Raw genomic sequence first — 20000 nt, forward strand, 5'->3', positions numbered from 1 at the left:
TTCATATTTTATATAACTTTTTCAATCTCCCCCACTCCCTGACCCTGCCGGTGATGCTGGTGACCCTGATCTTGACCTTTGACCTGGACTACCTGAACCTGACCTCTGTGACCCAGCAGGACTAGGTGACCTTGACCTTCCACTCCCAGATCTAGCTGGACTACCTGACCTTGACCTTGCTGATCCTGCTGGACTGCCTGACCTTGACCTACTTCCAGAGCGTGACCGTGATTTCCTTGAACCAGCTGAGCCAGACCTGTAAAAAAACAAGATTTCAAATTTGTCCTCATCATAGTAAAACCTATGTAATCAAAGATACAGAAATATGTTTATTTACACAAGAATTTTTGTAAAGATGGATTTGTTCAGTCTGACACATATATAACAAAAACAAAATGAATTTTTAAGGTATGAAGGGGGATGCCCTCAACTCCACATACCTAAGACAAGGAAATTAAGATAAAAATAAATAAACAAATAAACTTTCTGCACATATTTATATGATATGGATTGCTCACATGACTCTTTAGCAATCTTGACCCTTCATTACAAAAAGAAACTAAAAACTACTCACCTTGACCCACTCGCTGATCTTGACCTACTTCTGCTGACTGACCTACTTCCAGATCGACTTCTCGATCTACTTCCAGATCCTGACCTACTTCCAGATTGCGACCTTGACCTAGATCTATGTACTGAGCCTTCATCACTCTCGCTGCCGGACGACAAAATCCTACGCCTTTTACCGACATTTCCACCTTCATCATCACTTCCACTATCGCTGAAAACAAAGATATCATAAAGAATGTGTACAACAACAGTATCAGTGCTGTATAAAATATTTGTATCATAGTATTTACAAAATATAATTTCACAGTGACTAATGTAAAACGGCCATAAATTGTGCTTTGAGAATTAATTATACACAAATCAAAGAGAAACTTTTCCACTTACCCGCCAACGTCTATTTTTAGCTTTTCACCTTCAGAGTCAGACCCTTCACTAGATGAAATGGTTGCCTTGGAAACGATCTTTCTCCTCTGTTTAGCCGTCAGCCCGTCCTCGTCAAGGATCTTCTTCTTACGTTTAGACTCTTTCGGTTCTTTCCGCTTCCTCTCCCGCGGCTTTCTATCACCTTTATCCCTAAAAATAATAAAACATTTAATTATATATCCACTTTCTTTTCATATCTAAAAAAAACATATATAGAACAGTATTCTCTTCAATTTGCATCTGTTATACACATACCTTTCATTAAATTCAAACTCTAAAGAAACCTCAGTCATTATTCAAAAACATACATAGTTTTGATAATACATGTGAAACACACTGTTTTGTGGAATATAACAACTTTGTACAGTGGAACCTGTCTAATCCTAATAATATCTGTCATTTTGCAGTTCGGATCGGAATATCCGTCCCCAGGCTTGCCGAGTTACCGCCCATGGGCGGGTGACCGAGGGACGGAGATTCCGATCCGAACCGCAAACATATGTCAGATATTTTTTCTTGCATATTCTACCATATTCCGTTATATTTTAAATTCTTTATCTTTAATTTCAATCGAAATTTATAACATTACAACCGTAACTACTTTCTTACAACAGCGTATGAATTACAACTTCATTCATAACGGTAAAATGACTTCATCCTAAGCGTGCTATTGTACAGCACGCGACTCATCTGGCACCCCCCAGATGAAATTTCTGGCATGGGTAAAACTCACGGAAACGCCAGTCGATATGCAAGAATATCTCATCCAGATCAGAAGAAAAGTTCTGATTAGAAAGTCTCATCAGATAACATAATGTGCAGGCTGGCCAGATTCTTTGCTGTTGACATTGATCTGTTTTTATTGCGACCAGAGGTCAAAAGGTTAAACAAAAATTTAGAGCTGAATAGTTATCAACTACAACTCATCACTTGTATTACAATGATGTTTTTAAAATTTTTTAGCTTTTATATTAAGATATAGGCCCGCGAGTCCAATTTGTAGCAAAACCAGCCTGTTAAACCAGTCTTACTCTCCTGTGCTTAACGACAGTTTTTAAATCGGACTATGTCTAGATTTAGACAGTTCTGAACATAGAGCAATCAAGAACACAATTTTAGTTTATCATTTTTAAGTAAAATATTTCAATTAAACTTTAAATTAAATTGTGGTTTCTTTGAATTCTTCCTTTTTATCCAGTTTATTTCAATTAAAGTACAAATACAAGTACATTAATATCACTTACTTCCTTTTACGTTTACTTGACCTTTCCTCGTCATCACCGTCACTATCTGACCCGCTACGCGGTTTACGTCCTCGTTTCTTCTTGCTTCTAGGCCGTTCATCTTCACTTCCCTCAGACAAGATCTCTCCATCATCTGCTCGTTTTTTCTGCAAACAGTGCAAAATTTATCCAATCAAATTGTTAACGTTAATACGAAAAAAAATTCCAATGCTTAATATATTTGCAGCCTGGATATGTCTAAAGTATGCAACCCACTGGAGCATGAATAGCTTTTGACACTGTGGACCATCAAACTGTCAATGAAAAAGGTACGCTGGGCCCTGTACCCAGTAACCAACACCTAAATCCAACCTTAGTCGATCTAAAAAGTTATGTTACACTTGCAGAAGATTTTGCTGATGAGCTCTTTACTTAACATGAAAATTACCTTTGACTTAGTCGACCGTCTCTCTTCCGGTTCTGGTGCGAGCGCAATCTGTTTCGCTTTGTCGACGTAAATCTGTCTCTTCTCCATCATCATCTTCGATAACTCTTCCTTCTTCTTCTGTTTCTGAAGCTGCTCCTCTTTGTATTTCTGACGTATGGCTTCACGTTCCTCCTCGCGATGTTTACGTAACTCCTGCTCTTCCTCGTCAATCTTCCTTGCACGAGCCACGTGATATTGTGCCTGACTCAACAAATCGGAGCACTGCCTGGTAACAAAATTTCAATATGTAAGTTTTGGTAAATCCTCATTGATTTATTTGCATCATTTAACCTAAAGCCTGCTGAATCAGTCTCTACCAGCAGTATAGAGCCAGGCTAACCTGTACAACAGTTCAGTCTGACAAGACTCTATACTGTTGACTGACTGACCAACTTCAAATTTTCATCATTGAAAATAGACAGTCTGTAAAATGGAAGCTGAACAAGTCTATTTAAGAAATACAGCAGGGTAACCTGCTCTTAAGGTCAAAATGTCTGCATCTAAAGCTAGGTTTGACCTCTAAATCTAGATTGGGACCTCTAAATCTAGGTTTGACCTCTAAATCTAGATTGGGACCTCTAAATCTAGGTTTGACCTCTAAATCTAGATTGGGACCTCTAAATCTAGGTTAGGCCTCTAAATCTAGATTGGGACCTCTAAATCTAGGTTTAGCCTCTAAATCTAGATTGTGGCCTTTAAATCTAGATTATGGCCTCTAAATCTAGATTATAGGCTGTAAATCTAGATTGTGGCCTTTAAATCTAGATTATGGGCTGTAAATCTAGATTGTGTGGCCTTTAATCTAGATTATGGGCTGTAAATCTAGATTGTGGCCTTTAAATCTAGATTATGGCCTCTAAATCTAAATTATAGGCTGTAAATCTAGATTGTGGCCTTTAAATCTAGATTATGGGCTGTAAATCTAGATTGTGGCCTTTAAATCTAGATTATGGCCTCTTTTTCTAGATTATAGGCTGTAAATCTAGATTGTGGCCTTTAATCTAGATTATGGGCTGTAAATCTAGATTGTGGCCTTTAAATCTAGATTATGGCCTCTAAATCTAGATTATAGGCTGTAAATCTAGATTGTGGCCTTTAAATCTAGATTATAGGCTGTAAATCTAGATTGTGGCCTTTAAATCTAGATTATGGCCTCTAAATCTAGATTATAGGGCTGTAAATCTAGATTGTGGCCTTTAATCTAGATTATGGGCTGTAAATTCTAGATTGTGGCCTTTAAATCTAGATAATGGCTGTAAATCTAGATTGTGGCCTTTAATCTAGATTATGGGCCTGTAAATCAGATTGTGGCCTTTAAATCTAGATTATGGCTGTAAATCTAGATTGTGGCCTTTAAATCTAGATTATGGCCTCTAAATCTAAATTATAGGCTGTAAATCTAGATTGTGGCCTTTTAAATCTAGATTATGGGCTGTAAAATCTAGATTGATGGCCTTTAAATCTAGATTATGGCCTCTAAATCTAGATTATAGGCTGTAAATCTAGATTGTGGCCTTTAATCTAGAGTATGGGCTGTAAATCTAGCTTGTGTGGCCTTTAAATCTAGATTATGGGCTGTAAATCTAGATTGTGGCCTTTAAATCTAGATTATGGCCTCTAAATCTAGATTATAGGCTGTAAATCTAGCTTGTGTGGCCTTTAAATCTAGATTATGGGCTGTAAATCTAGATTGTGGCCTTTAATCTAGATTATGGCCTCTAAATCTAGCTTGTGTGGCCTTTAAATCTAGATTATAGGCTGTAAATCTAGATTGTGGCCTTTAATCTAGATTATGGGCTGTAAATCTAGATTGTGGCCTTTAAATCTAGATTATGGGCTGTAAATCTAGATTGTGGCCTTTAATCTAGATTATGGGCTGTAAATCTAGATTGTGGCCTTTAAATCTAGATTATGGCCTCTAAATCTAGATTATAGGCTGTAAATCTAGATTGTGGCCTTTAAATCTAGATTATGGGCTGTAAATCTAGATTGTGGCCTTTAAATCTAGATTATGGGCTCTAAATCTAGGTTGTTGCCACTAAATCTAGATCATCTATAACTTAGGCTGTACCTAAAATCAATTTTCCATATAGCATCAATGATCATAAATTTTCTCTCTAAGAAACTCTTAGAATATGACTCAAACCGATACACAGCTCTCATCAAAGTTATGTAAATATATAAAATTAACTGTACCTGGCCTCAGTGGCTGCTTGGGCAAGATCAAACTTCATCCTATCACCATGATGACTAAGGTAAGAAAAGTATCTGCAAAGAATAAGGTCAAAATATACTATCTACCTTATAAATTGATTGTGTGTTCATTTGAGATTTGTTCATTTGAGTTTAGTCCTGATTAAACAATGTTATAACTAATTTCAGGCAGTCGGCGAACAACAGTTATTAATCTTGTTTTTCAGCAGCACAAATAATTATAAACTGCAGTGAATTTCGAATGGCATTTAAACTTACACTGAGGCATGACGATGTCTTAGTCACAAAACTGAACCCCCATAAATCTAGGTACAAGTTTTCAAACTGTGTAAAAGTGTGTTCTCCTCTTAGTGCAAAAAAGCATGTAATAATCATTAATGTATAGAAATGTTCAATTATAGGAGGAAAAATATGAAGGAGGAAAAATATGAATGAGGCTAAGTAACTTAGTTGGCAGAACTATAGAACAATTTTCCAAGAGTCCTGGTTGGGCTGGACATTTTTCTCACCCTGTTGAACACTAGAAATTTTACCTGTGGGCTAGCTCCAAATCTCTGACCGCAGACAATACGGTTTTTAAGTTACTTTTTTCATCTTTCAATATGGACGTCGCAAGCTTCTGCTGCACCAAGGCAATGTTATACAACAAAACAGTATCACTGGGCGAGACGTGCCGTGCCTGAAATAAATGTTCTCGTACAGTTGCAATATATATCAAACTTTCTCACTTAATGCTTAAAAGTGACATTATGCTCATTTTTGCATTGCCACTTTGAGCTGAAATGACTACTTATATTTCAAAAGTCTGACACTTTTAATGGTGATTGACCAACAGTTAATATTGGACATTGTTAACGATAAAATATAAATCTACCTAAAATATTCAAAAACTGCCCTTTTCTTTTATATATATTACGTTAAAGGTAGATTCTGATGGATATTTACATAAATTTTCTTGGCCTGTGTGAGTTTTTTGTCATTCATACTATGTAAATACTAAAATTGAACAGAATTAATATGCAAAATGTTAACTTGTTTTGACTTTCACCTATTGAGTCACTCAATACCCTCGGACTGGCATAATGTCACTTTAAGTTATAAAAGATTTATCATCAGTTATATGTTACCAGTTTTAAACCTCAGGAATGTTTAAGTTTACTAATGTTCGAAATTTTAAGTAAATATAGTTGCACTATCATCAACTGGCAAAAATTGGAAAGTTGCAGTAAAACTCTTTGCAAGAATTTACCTTGAGTAATATATTTTTACATTCTCTCAGCTTTCCACACTTGTAGTAGGCCCTCGCTAAATAAACCATCACCTCTGTGTTGTGGTATTTGAAAAATTTCTTAAGACAATTTTCGTACTGAAAGAAAAAGTTCAGAAATTTTCATAATGAAAGAAAAAGTTAATTTTCATACAGAAAGGAAAAAGTTCAGACAATTTTTGTACAGAAAGAAAAAAGTTCATACATTTTTCATACCGAAAGAAAAATTTCAGACAATTTTCGTACTGAAAGAAAAAGTTCAGACAATTTTTGCAGTTGAATTCAGGTGCCCCATTGTGCATTATTTCAGGCATAAAAGGGCACTGATCCTTCAGTGAACTACCAACATTCCGTTAGCTAGCTGGATAACTTCCTCCCATGAAAGAATCCAAAGTTCCTGGCTGGATTCAAACCTACAACAGTGAGGCTCAAGTGGTTTGAAATCACAATCATAATCACTCAGCCACTGAAAACTTTAAACAAAAAACTTGGCGGACTAAAAAATGTACGCCAGTTTCACAATAATTACTGTAGGATATGAAAATAAGACAGTATATCAAATCAAATTAATATTTTAACAATAATTATAATGCACTTAATTATTTTAGTGCAGAAAAATAAACAAACCATCTGGACAGCTGCCACATATTGTTTCTGTTCCACGTAGATGTGAGCAATATTCAACCATACATCACAGAAATCTGCTGTAGCTTCTCTAACCTGGGCAAACACGTCTCTTGCTTCGTTTATACAGCCTTTATGTGCAAGTACACAACCTGATAATAGTAACATAAACAAATCTAAACCTGGGCAAACTTCTTAACCAATCACAAATTCAAACCAATCAGAAAATTCAATTAATAAATTCTCAATCAATAAAAAAAATTCAAGAAAGAAATTCTTAACCAATCAGAAAATTCAAGAAAGAAATTCTTAACCAATCAGAAAATTCAAGAAAGAAATTCCTAACCAATCAGAAGATTCAAGTGCAAGAAAGAAATTCCTAACATATCAGAAAATTAAAGCAAGACATCCTTAACCAATCAGAAAATTCAAGCAAGAAATTCTTAACCAATCAGGAAATTCAGGCAAGAAATTCTGAACCAATCAGAAAATCAGTGTACCTACAGTTGTAAACAATGCATATGATATTCTATATTCAATCAAGAAAACATAATTTAACGAAATTCAATAGAAAACATTACCTATTCCATTGGCAGCCCAGATGTTTCTGTCATCATTTCTAAGGACTTGTTTATACATGGCCAATGCCCGATCTTGATGACGCTTTTGCTGAAATAACATTTACAATTTTCCTTTTCAATATCCTTATCTGTTTCAGTTTATTTACATTGTGTGCCAGATTGTGAATAAATATTCATTAATTGTTTGTTTGTTTTATGCTAATTAAACATATTTTAGGTCATATCTTGGCAACTGATACACCTAACCGGCTTTCCTGGATAACTAAGCAATAATTACTAATTTCTTCATAAGTGACTAATTACTTATAGCATATAAATCTTTTAATCAGAGATGAGAGACAAACTAGAAATGTGTCCATAGGACACGGATGCCCCCACACGCCACTGTTCTGTCAATCTTATGACTCTAGGTCAAATATTTTTTGGACTACATGTGCCACAAGTTGAAAACTAAAAATCAACAAAGGGCCATAATTCTATTAAATTTGGTCGCAGTAAAAATTCCTTCCTTTACTACCATCTACACATTAAGGTTGTTAATCCCTGGAAGTTTAAGCAAAATCTGCCATCTGGTTTAAGAGGAGGTGCGTTCACAAAATTTCTACATAGTATATAATGAAAAAATCAACAAAGGGCCATAATTCTATTAAATTTGGTTGCAGCAAAAATTCCTTCCTTTACTGCCATCTACACATTAAGGTAACAGATGTTTATCCCTGGAAGTTTAAGCAAAATCTGCCATCCGGTTTAAGAGGAGTTGCATTCACAAAATTTCTACATAGTATATAGTGAAAAAATCAACAAAGGGCCATATTTCTGTAAAATTTGGTCGCAGCGAAAATTCCTTCCTTTACTACCATCTACACCTTAAGGTTGTTCATCCTTGTAAGTTTAAACAAAATCTGCCATCCGGTTTAAGAGGAGTTGCGTTCACAAAATTTCTACATAGTATATAGTGAAAAAATCAACAAAGGGCCATAATTCTGTTAAATTGGTCGAAGCAAAAAAATTCCTTCCTTAACTACCATCTACACATAAAGGTTGTTCATCCCTGTAAGTTTAAGCAAAATCTGCCATCCGGTTTAAGAGGAGTTGCGTTCACAAAATTTCTACATAGTATCTAGTGAAAAAAATCAACAAAGGGCCATAATTCTGTAAAATTTGGTCGCAGCAAAAATTTCTTCCTTAACTATCATCTACACATTAAGGTTGTTCATCCCTGGAAGTTTAAGCAAAATCTGCCATCCGGTTTAAGAGGAGTTGCATTCACAAAATTTCTACATAGTATCTAGTGAAAAAATCAACAAAGGGCCATAATTCTGTTAAATTTGGTCGCAGCGAAAATTCCTTCCTTTACTACCATCTACACATTAAGGTTGTTCATCCCTGTAAGTTTAAGCAAAATCTGCCATCCGGTTTAAGAGGAGTTGCGTTCACAAGATTTCGGGACGTACAGACGGACGGACGGACTGACGGACTGACGGACGGACGGACAAGTGCAACGCTATATGCTCCCACATTGTGGGGGCATAATAATTATTACACTCCATCAATGTGCCTAGATCAATTGTGAAAGAGAAAGTATGTCTCATCAGTGAATCAGAAACAACAATACATGATTTGCATGTAAAACCTTCCATAGAAATATAAATAATATAACAATTTTTCTTTTACAACCTTTGTTCCCTACTACCATTTCAATATCTTAAAACGTATAAAAAAAATAAAATACACAAAGAACATACCTTATCTTTGTCCTTCATTGGCATGTGTAATGTTTGCAGCCAGACGTTACCCAGGGCGATAAGAGAATATGCATCGTCCTTGGTCGCTGGTCGAGCTAAGATACGCTCAAATTTCTTCTGTCCCGGACCCCATTCTTGTTTGGCAAGATGAAGATTACCAATCAACGACCAAGCATCTGGGTGATCCTGATTTAATATAAATCAGATTATCATCTCTTTATTTAAGAAAAAAATCTTAAAAGATATACTCCATGGCTGTAAAGTAAAAGTTAAAGGGACATCTTTCAATATTGTTTTTTGGTTGGGCTTCAAGTTACACAATGTAAAAGGCAAAATGGTGAAATTTTATGTGAGGTACTGTATAAGGAAGTGGGTATTGCCATGTGTCAAAAAGTAGCGCAATTTAAAATTCTACATTTTGTGTGTGGAAATATTAGCGAATCATGCAACCGTAGAATTTAATGACAGGTTGGTTCATAATTAAACTAGAGGGAATTTTAGCGATTTTCGCCTATTCCCAAAATTCGCCAATATTGTTACTAACTAAACTACTTATACAGTTATTCATGGTATTACCCTCAGTGCAATATTTCAGGGAAAATTTGCTACTACTGGAGTATCAGCACCAATCTATGAAATTCTTTAAATAATTTGTCTTGAGATGACTAATAACAGGAGAGAATTAAGCACTTTAGCTACAGAATTTCTCAAAAGAACTTGTCCAACTTACATTTTGAAGAACTGTCCATTATCAATTTTGGTTAAATCAAGAAGAAAATTTGTTAGGCAAACAGTAAAAATCCTGTTCAGACATGCTGGCCAGGCTGAATGTGAGTGGCAAGTGTTAACAGCTGGGTTCGGGCTTGAGTTAAGATGAGGCAAATATAAGAGGTAAGAACATGTTGAATGAAGTTCAGTAAAGTTGTGAATAGACAGTTGTTATAATATTAATTTGATACACAAGATTCTGTTGTTAAATATTATTATTCAATTTTATTTAATTTCATTTAGTTAATTCACTCTTGAATCTGCTTTGCTTGACTTGGAAATCATGAGACCAAAATACCTGATTAATTTGTAAAGCTTCTTTAAACCAATCGGAGGCCTCGTAAATTTGTCCTCTATCTCTTGCCATACATCCAAGTCGTAAATAACCTGGTAAAATAATAAAAAATAATTTCAAATAAATTTATTGCAATAATTTTAACAAGATGGCAAAATTTTATAGCAACTTTCTTTTTGGGAAATGATCAGTAGTGAATTAATAGGTAGGTAATTAAAAGAAATTTTTCTTCAATGAAAGATTTGACAAACTATTTCATCATATCATACATATTCAGATGAGTACATTTAGATAATTAAAGAATTTTGTACTTTGAAGTCTTTTAAAGCTGGACAGTAAACAGCACTGAGCACCTTTTACCAATCACCATTATCATCCGTGAATATGCTAAAATTATGGCCCAGAGCACGGAAATTGATTTGTATGAAAACATTGAAGAGGGTTTTGACAATGTTATTATCGAAAATGATATATGTCATTTTGCAAAAAAATTATAGCACACAATCTGCCCAATGTTTTGCAAGTGCTTTTTTATATACTTCTCTCAAAAGGGTTTCTCACTCCAAAGATTATTAAAAAATGTTTTCAGTTCCTTACAATTTAATGCTTTTTTTGTTAAAGTATGTGTTTTACTAAGACAGTGAAAGTTCTAGGAAAACAGACTGATTTTTTACAACTGTTCCCTATTTCAAATACATGTGAAAACACTGGGAGGGTACGAGCACAATATATTTTTTCCAAAAGGTGAACCCCTGAAGGGCAATGATGGCCGAAAACCCGTTTTTTTTTTCAAAAACGTGCTGTGTATAATAACTCACTTACAGTCGACATAGTTGGGATGTTCACGGAGGATATTTTTATAAAGTCTCTCGGCTTCGTCGTACTCGTGAGTAGCTTCGTGAAGACGAGCAAGATTTGTACGTGGTTGTCACGGATATTGCACTAAAATATGTCTCATCATGATAGCTTCGGCCCTTGAACGTTTCCAATGATGCAGTATAAATATTTCTGTAAAATAAAAATAACTTTTTTATTCAATCTGTTTTATACCCTGACAACTTTATACAGTGAAATTTGAGAAAAACCCCGGAAAACGCTGAGAAAATCGGAACTCTCCAAAAACCGGACGAATTATTCAGATCCCAAATTTATCCTTCTTTAAACTATTGCATTAAACATTGACAATACCGGAATCTGTAAAAACCGAATATCAGACATTTGATAGGGGACTACAAAGTTTTCAATTATATAGAACAATTAACCCTAAACAATACCGGACGACGTAGATTGAATAACCTTGTGTACTTGTCAATTTGTTGTGTCTAAAAACGCTACTTGAGCGGCAATGGAACACTGATTGTCTTATTTGTTAATTATGTCTCTTTTCACCAGTTTGATTTATTGTAAGGTATAGAATGTTACCGTTTTTATATAATGCCAAAATGCACAATGAATTGGTAAGTTAAAATCGGTATGATAAAGAATAGAGTATTTTTATATTGCGTTTCTTTTTGTATATTCATTTCCCCAAATGACAACGCAATGGAAACGACATTTATCGGCGCTAAGTTCTATTCCATGGCCGAAAAGAATACGACGAGAGACTGTCTATAAGTGATAAAGTTAAATTAAAGACAGTGAAACTTTGCCGAGACCTACTTTAAAAATCTTTAATCTGACAAATATGGTATTCGGCAAAATATTTACAATGGGGGGCATTATTATAAAACAATATAAGTAAACTCATTATCCATTACCCCTAAAATGCATATACGGATGTAATCGGACTACCGTTATGAACTGCTGTGGGTTTAATCCCAAAATTTATTGTATTTATATGCAATAAACAGGACAAAATAATTAAAACATATTATATTGCTTTTTTATCATTTAGCAAATATACCTGCATATGATCATGAAAATGCAAAATATAACAGCATCCTTTGTTAGTCAATTGCTCGGTACATAGGATCCTGAACAGCTGACGGGGACATTGAGAATACCGGACCCCGCTGAGAAACCGGAACAAAACCGTCGGTCCGAAAGCCGTCTGGTTTTCTCAACTTTCACTGTATAATGGACATGCCCTGTTTTGGAATTGGAACAATCCATTAGACGTTTAAAGGGATTTTGTATTTAAAAACTCTCTCCTGATGTAAATTGTAATAAGGCTGACTGCAGCAATGGCATAAATTTTCCTCCCTGAGAAAGCCACAGGTAGTTTTTAAAAATTGAAAAAAATTCACTGTATAATTGTAATATGACCAATCATGTGTACATACCCCTTATCATTTCTAAAAGGGTTCGCAAATAATTTTGCAACAGGCATATATTTATCCAATGTAAACAACGTGAACAATTTCATCTAAAATCAAAAACATAGAACTAAACATCAAAAAATAATATATACTATATCAACACCTATTTAGCATCAGTTAATTTTCCTAAACGGGAAACAGAGCTGCTCGTTTGTTGAGTAAATCTCGGGCGGAACGGGTTTGTTTGGACCCGTGGGTCCGAGGAGGAATCGAGTGGCTTTTCCCGTAACGCAGACAGCGCCCCCTTTGGACATCAGATGTTCGAGGATCTGAGCAGCTCTATTTTCCAACGCCCTTCTAAATCATCGGGAAATTGTTCGGTAACTTTCTTCAGATGTGCCTAGAAGTGATAACGTTTTTATGCTGGAGATTGATATCAAAATGAATGGCATTATGGCTCTTAAACTTTTGTACTCGATTTTAATTCAAATATTGTCTTCATCAAATAACAGGTTTTTGCTTGAACTTTCTTAAGGCATTAAATTATCAATTTTATAAATTGAAATTATAATAATGTATTTCTATAATTGATCTTAACTTGAGTAACTTTAAATTTTCCAAGGTCTTATAGAAGATAGGATTCATCTGATCAATTTATCTTCAGTGAAGTATATTCATTTTGTTAAACAATCAAAATTTCTTCTAAAAATATGCGAGAGACCCACATTTTTTTTAATAAAAATTAAGTCAAATTACCAAAGTCATGTTTACTATCTATAACTGGCAGTCTAGCAAAGTGATTAAGGTGTCAGACCAGTAATCTAAGGATTGCAGACTGTGTAGGTTCAAACCTGTCAGGGGCAAGCTGTTGTTTCTTTGTGCTAGAAACTTTACTCTAACTCATTGCTTAGTACTAGCTGGTTCCAGGAACAGATACAGAGAATGTTCAATAAGCTCATAGCTTCCAACACAAGTCAGATTAAAACAAATTTGTACAAGCTAAACTAACTTTAAAAATACAGAGCATATTACATAGATCCCAATAACCTAATTTACCAAATACCAGAGTTTTCTATGCTATAACCATCCAGATCATTTTTAATAATATCTAGGGGAGAGAAAGGCAATTACCTTCGCAGTGTCCTTTCTTGTCTGATCGGGAGAACTGGAGTAAAGTGAGCCTAAAATTTTCATGGCTTCGTAATTGTTCGACTGGGCTTTTAGTACTTTCTCAAAACATTGTGAAGCCTGAAAGACGTAAACAAGAAAGCATTTCATCAAAATAGACAATTTACTATAAAATTTGAAACAGGATCATTATACAAATTAGTGTTGAAAAGGGCAATTTGCCAAGCATCTTAATTCAATTTAAAGTAAAGAAAATAGAATTAATGTTAAACAAATCACTGTAAATATTGCTTAGTCAGCTAGAAGAAAGTTTCAAAAGGAGAACTTACATTTTCATTGTCCCCTCTATAGATATACATCTGTCCCAGACCAAAGAAAGGTAACACAAAGTTAGGGGAAGCAAATTGTGTGGCCTGGTAGTAATACTGGAAAGCTTGGTCATAATCCTCCTACAATAAAGAAGTAAAATAAAATTAATTATTGCACACATTTTTGCGACTCAATAGAAATGGTATTGCATGGCCGTGCATATAATTTGACATTAAGTCATTTGCTTTATACAAACATAGTGTAAAGACGTGCTAAATGTTAGCATTACACTATAGGTGTGTCATTGAAAAATGATTCTTTTTCACTTTAAACACTCTTTATTTTTGATATGAGATAAATATAATATAATATTTGTGTAAATTCAATACTGAATTTATTGAACTTGTTGAATAAAATAATATTATGCTCACAAGAGGCTCAATTCAACTCATTCAATAAATTCAGTATTAAACTTACACTAATTCATTATCCTACATATCCATAACATTTCAAATACTAACTTTCATAAAGGCTCGCCAATGCCAAGGTGGCTAAAGCAATTCACTTTTGGACAAAGTGCACAGTTTATATTTTTCACAAAACTCATAAAATTATCAACATAATTATATCAATACATCTATAACTTTGGGTTACTTATTTTGCATTATATGTTAGTTGAAACATGTTTATTTAAGCTTGATTATGGAACAAATTCTAAGTTCTTGCAACATCTATCAATCTTCACTTTCGAGTCCGCTTCCTGATCTAGCCAGTACTGGTGTCATGTGAACAACAAACTTGTGACCAGAATAGGTCTCGAACCCAAATTTCCTAGGTTGAGAGGCAGACACCTTAACCACGCTGCCACTGCTCCCTTGAACATTACGTGTTAAATTCTGGTGTCAAAATGTGGTTATGACCAGAGTAGGTCTCGAACCCCAAATTCCTAGGTTGAGAGGCAGACACCTTAGCCACGGGGCCACCCCTCCCTTGAACATTATGTGTTAAATTCTGGTGACTTACCTGAACATGGAAAGCTCTTGCTAATTGGTAACAGCTCTCAGCACGCATTGCTTCATTCTCAGTGTTGTGGAAAGCATGGAGAGCCAGATGCTGAACTTTTTTATAATCCTGAAATAGGAAACATACAACAGTTACAACTGTAACACTTTTTCTAAAAGCTACCTTCCCATACAGTGTAATTTGAGCTCATTTTTTCTGAGAACTGTCATTAAAAGGAAAATTTCATTGGGCACAGGTTTATACATTTACATGAAACTGTGCATGTATTATGTTTCTTGCTTCCAGAAATACCAACCAAATACTTACCAATTTAGACTTTTCATTAGGTTATAAGTCTAAACTTTTGCAATGATTTACTTGGTCATTAAAACTAAAGACATTATTTGTCCTTATTAAAATTACAGGATAAAAGGGCTATAACCCTTCCATTTAAGTTGTTCCAAATTATTCCCAAATTTTATCAGTTTGCTGTTACCCTTAACTTCAAATATTCATCCTGATATCCCTTTATTTTCAAAAATGGACAGTTCCAAAAAAGAGGAAGTTGGGTACTTCCAGTTAAGAAATTCTTATTCATTCTGCAGCTTAAGGGGTACACAATTATTACAATTACCTTTTTATAGAAGAAATGGTTGGCTAGATGATTAAGGACCATGGGATTTGTCGAGTCAATGTTGTAAGCTTTAGACAACAACTGCACACCATTTTTGATCGAGTCCTGCGTCTTAGCATTCAGCTCCAAAATGGCCAATCCCACCAGGGCACCTACACACTGGTGATCTAATTGTAGAGCTCTCTCAAATGCCATCCTGAAAATCCAGTAAGATGATTGTTGTATCATTAAGACCAAGACACAAACAATGTTAAGGTCATATGGTGTCTTTTAAACATATTCTTGGGGAAAGACATAAGCTGTCAATGAGTACATAAAATATAATACTAAAGGCATGGGCAGGCATTAAATAAGGCATGGGCAGGCATTAAATAAGGCATGAGCAGGCATTAGATAAGGCACGGGCTGGCACCTAATAAGGTATTGGTAGGCATCTACAAACTGGAAAAAACACAAATATTCTTAATTCTGGAGTTGGTCTTTGAAACAGAGTGATTTAGCCTATGCTACCAGTATACACATTTTTTGCAGTCTAACCAGGTTCCATACTTTAGGTTAACTTACTTCAGAGTTTCATCCTGATATCCCCAAAATTGTTAATGAACAGTTCCAAAAATGGAAGTTGGACAAGTCCATTAAAGAAATTCAGCAGATTAAGGCTTTATGAAAATGCTGAAGACTTTTAGAGCAATTTAAACTGACTGAGTATTACTGGAAAAATATTGTTGACATGTTAAGCTTCAAGTGAACTAAACAATAAATTCTATATTTAGACAATAAGGAAACATCATATATACCTGGCTTTTTCTCCCTTGTTCAGCTTTATAAAGCAATGCCCCATACCCAGACGGACAGATGCAGGACAATTAGGGTTTGTTCGTAATGCTCTTTTATAATAAGCAAGTGCACCACGAAACTCCTTCTTGTTGAATGCAATACACGCCTTCCCCAGTAATGAAGGGATGTTATTGGTTGCCTGAAAAATGTAATTTCATGTAATTTTCTTTCCAACACTTTCATACCATAATTATAATATACATTTAGTAACAAAAATACTTTTTTACATTTCAAACACTCATGAATAAGTAAATAAAATTTAATTTCGGGTAATTTTGTTATAAATCTAAAGTCACTCTTGCCTTTTTGAATGATTTCCTAACACCTTATTTTAGCATACTTTTGTCACATAAGAGTGTTTTTAATGATGTCAACATTTGACAAAATACTAATAAAACTATTCTCATACATTTAAATAATTCAGCATATCAAATCTTAGCGACTTGTTAGCAGAAGAAATTATTACACTAATAAACTTGACTGAAATAACTATTATAGTACAAACTGCAAAAAAGACAAATATTGCAAAGTATACCTGGCCCAACACAAAGTTAAACTGAGCATCGGCCTGGTCCATCTTATCTCCTTCCAGCAAACAAAAGTAAGCACGTCCCAGTAAATGATTCTGAAAATAATTTGTGAATATACAATTCATGAACTAAGAGTTTAAGATCACCATTCAATTCTAGACTACAGAAAAGAAGAAGCAGAGATATCATTTTTCTCTTTGAGGTTACCATTTCACTTACCCAATGCCGAGCATGGCCGATTCTTTCAAAAGAAGTAGAATCCTGTCCATTTTAATTTCAAATGCCAAAAAACCTATGTGCCTGATGTAAAACTTGAAGAAACAGAAAAATTATATATAATAGATAATATAAATTATATTTTTATTTATTTCATAGTTAAATTAGTTACATCAAATCACTGCTTTTGAATTGTACCACATGACTTTCCAATATATTTCCTATACTGGACACTTTATTATACAATATAATAATTATTATATCAAAATTGTACAGTTTAGTGTATAACCTTTTGTATGTAACATACAGTGATTTTCCTGCTTATATAACAGACTCTGATAAAAGGCCTCTTCCCAATTTAAATTTTCTTTAAAATCATGCAGCTTTCCAAAAAATCTGAACTTAAGCCTGCTTTTTACTTCCCAAATTAGCAATTTTAGCAATAATTTTCCCCCAAAACAAGTGGTTAGAGTCTCTTCCCAATTAAGTGAGAAAAATCACTGATATAAAGTGCAATAAACAACAAAGTATCCAAATGAAAGTGTCCTGCAAAAACACCTCTGACCAATGTTTCTTATCAGAAAAATGTTACCATTTACATCTCCATAATATAATTTAGATATAGAAATTTTACATGTATGTTATTTAAAAATTTTCTGTACAATACAATACATTGTATATATCTGGACTCAAACACAGCTTCAGAAATAACATTAGAGAGACTTGGCCACTTGTCCACTATTTTTTTTTTTTGTTAATCATCCAATTTATTCCTGTATTATACATTTACGCTGCATGCCTCCAGATGGCCAAAACATTTCTCGTAACTCAAACTTGAGAAAAATGTTATAAGATTTAAAGGAAAATAAAATGATTCAAGAAATAATTAATAAGTTATGTGCGATTAATGACTGATTTTGCAGTACTTATCACCATACTTTCATGACATTACTAATGCAGTAAGTGCTTTTTTGCATATTCTGAAAACTTACATGAATCGTAAGCAACGTTTACCATTATACCAATGTGTATACCTCTCTTCGTTCACTTAATAATATTTTACTTTTACGAGCACATTCAAAATTTTCGAGAACATAACATAAATATGGAGGCATGCTGCTTTGAATATCAAATATTAAATCTGACAAGATCACACCTGGTCAGTATTAAAACATAATACATAATTATAGAACATGAATATACCTGGTCGTACATGATGATTTTATCAGCTGTAGTGTATAACAATGTTGCCTGCGTAAACAGCTCCCTCTTCCGATCCTTGTTCTTCTCTCTGTGAGCCTTTTGTACATAGTACGCAGCCAGCGTATCTAACGCCTTCATTTGATCTTTCTCGCTATTAGGGTAGTCCAGGCCAGCATCTGTTCTTGAGGCATCGAGGATTTTGACAAAATCTTCTATAAGATTCTGTTTATAATATTCAAGCTGAAAGTGTAAAAATATAACATTTGTATTGGTTGACCAACATAAACACTGTCACAAAAATATATAAATACACTGTTAATCGTTCATAATAGCAATGAAAGAAAATATCTTAAAGGCTTCTATCATTAAAAGGTACAATGGATATCAATTTCAGAAATGTGAGCCAAAAAAGCCATTTTGTTTGTTAGCCAAATTATTTAAGCTCCATCATCCATGTGAACATTTTCAAGTTTACTTTTGTGTACCAACCAGTTCACATGTCATTGTTATCGACGAAGTATTCCTCAAATCAATGCTGTTAAGAGCTTTTTAGACACTTTTAATCACGAGACCATTGCAACCATGTTGATAAAATTCCTACTTAGTACTTATGCCCAAAATGTTAAATATCAATACTTACAGCTAGTGTAAACCAAATATGGAGTGGTGCAACTTCCTGTCTCAAAATACTAAGAACTTCCTCGCCCTCTGGAAGCTGGTCGAGACCAAGTTCTATGATCTAAAGAATATAAAGTTATTTTTTCAGTAATATTGCAATGTAGCCTTAATACACATACAGTAGCTTTCTATTTTTTAGTTGAACCAATATTTACTTCATTAATATACACAAATATACAAAAAGTCACACACAATTTACAGGCAGAATAGTAAAGGAAGTCAATCACTTTTGTTAATCTCTCCTAATGTTTTCAGTTCTAATTTCTGTTTATGGTAAGAATTGACGCTTACCCCACCCACTTATCTATAAAGGAAAATAAAAATCTTTTCGTAATTCTTCAAGTACCTGAATGGCATGAAACAAATAAAGCAACCTACTGCTCGGAATATATTCTGCTTTTAATAACTGCATATGTAATTTTCTTTTCAATGACAACGATAGAGTAAAACATTACCTCATCTGTGTCCCGAAGCGGAATCTCAATCGCCGCCATGCTTGATCCTAATTTCCGCTGAACTGGTCCCAGGCTTTCATTCTTAATGGCAATGATTAATGTGGGAAACCAAACTTGTTGGTAAACTTTCATTCGGAATTCATCTGAATTGATCGTTTACAAAATGAAAGAAAACAAACCAGCTTATAAATAATTTAAACCTCAAGACTTGCATCTTCTTCATTATAGATTAAACTAACAAACGATGAGAATGCTTAGCTGGATACTTACAGCACTTGTATTTACAAGTATTGTAACTTGTCACGTGATGAAGAATGTTTTTGAAATGGTTATAGAAACACATAATGACAAAGGTAAAATTGGACCAATTAGTAAGTTTATATGTATTTAGTTTTTCAATTATTATTGACATTGATTTTACAAATTTCCTATGATAAAACTTCAAAAGCAATTCCAGATCGTGTTTTATGCTTTATTTGAGAATGTCTTGCTATTAGACCTAGGTTTATTTGATTTATTTATCTGTTGTCATTAGAGCTGTCATTGATTCAGT

The 20000-nt window shown here is 34.2% G+C and overlaps 2 protein-coding genes across 2 annotated transcripts in view; one reads left to right on the plus strand and one right to left on the minus strand.

Moving 5' to 3' along the window:
- LOC132719670 (RNA polymerase-associated protein CTR9 homolog) lies at positions 1 to 19579 on the minus strand. Its single transcript, XM_060703480.1, is given in 24 exon segments — positions 1 to 256; positions 575 to 781; positions 955 to 1143; positions 2238 to 2383; positions 2665 to 2929; positions 4900 to 4971; positions 5451 to 5596; positions 6167 to 6283; positions 6812 to 6960; positions 7390 to 7477; positions 9135 to 9320; positions 10201 to 10289; positions 11020 to 11113; positions 11115 to 11205; positions 12809 to 12855; positions 13587 to 13703; positions 13913 to 14032; positions 14916 to 15023; positions 15529 to 15724; positions 16326 to 16504; positions 16901 to 16990; positions 18315 to 18554; positions 18955 to 19053; positions 19448 to 19579. Coding segments are annotated over 24 exon segments (3402 nt in total). The 3' UTR covers positions 1 to 21.
- The window catches only part of LOC132719671 (sialate O-acetylesterase-like), a 23540-nt gene continuing 23087 nt past the window's right edge, over positions 19548 to 20000 (plus strand). Inside the window, exon 1 of the mRNA XM_060703481.1 lies at positions 19548 to 19800. Within this exon, the coding sequence (XP_060559464.1) occupies positions 19692 to 19800 (109 nt within the window). The 5' untranslated portion in view covers positions 19548 to 19691. The remainder of the gene's footprint in view (positions 19801 to 20000) is intronic.

The sequence above is a fragment of the Ruditapes philippinarum genome, unplaced genomic scaffold (assembly GCF_026571515.1).
Source record: "Ruditapes philippinarum isolate M1 unplaced genomic scaffold, ASM2657151v2 ctg1987_1_1_1_1, whole genome shotgun sequence".
NCBI classification, from domain to species: Eukaryota; Metazoa; Mollusca; class Bivalvia; order Venerida; family Veneridae; genus Ruditapes; species Ruditapes philippinarum.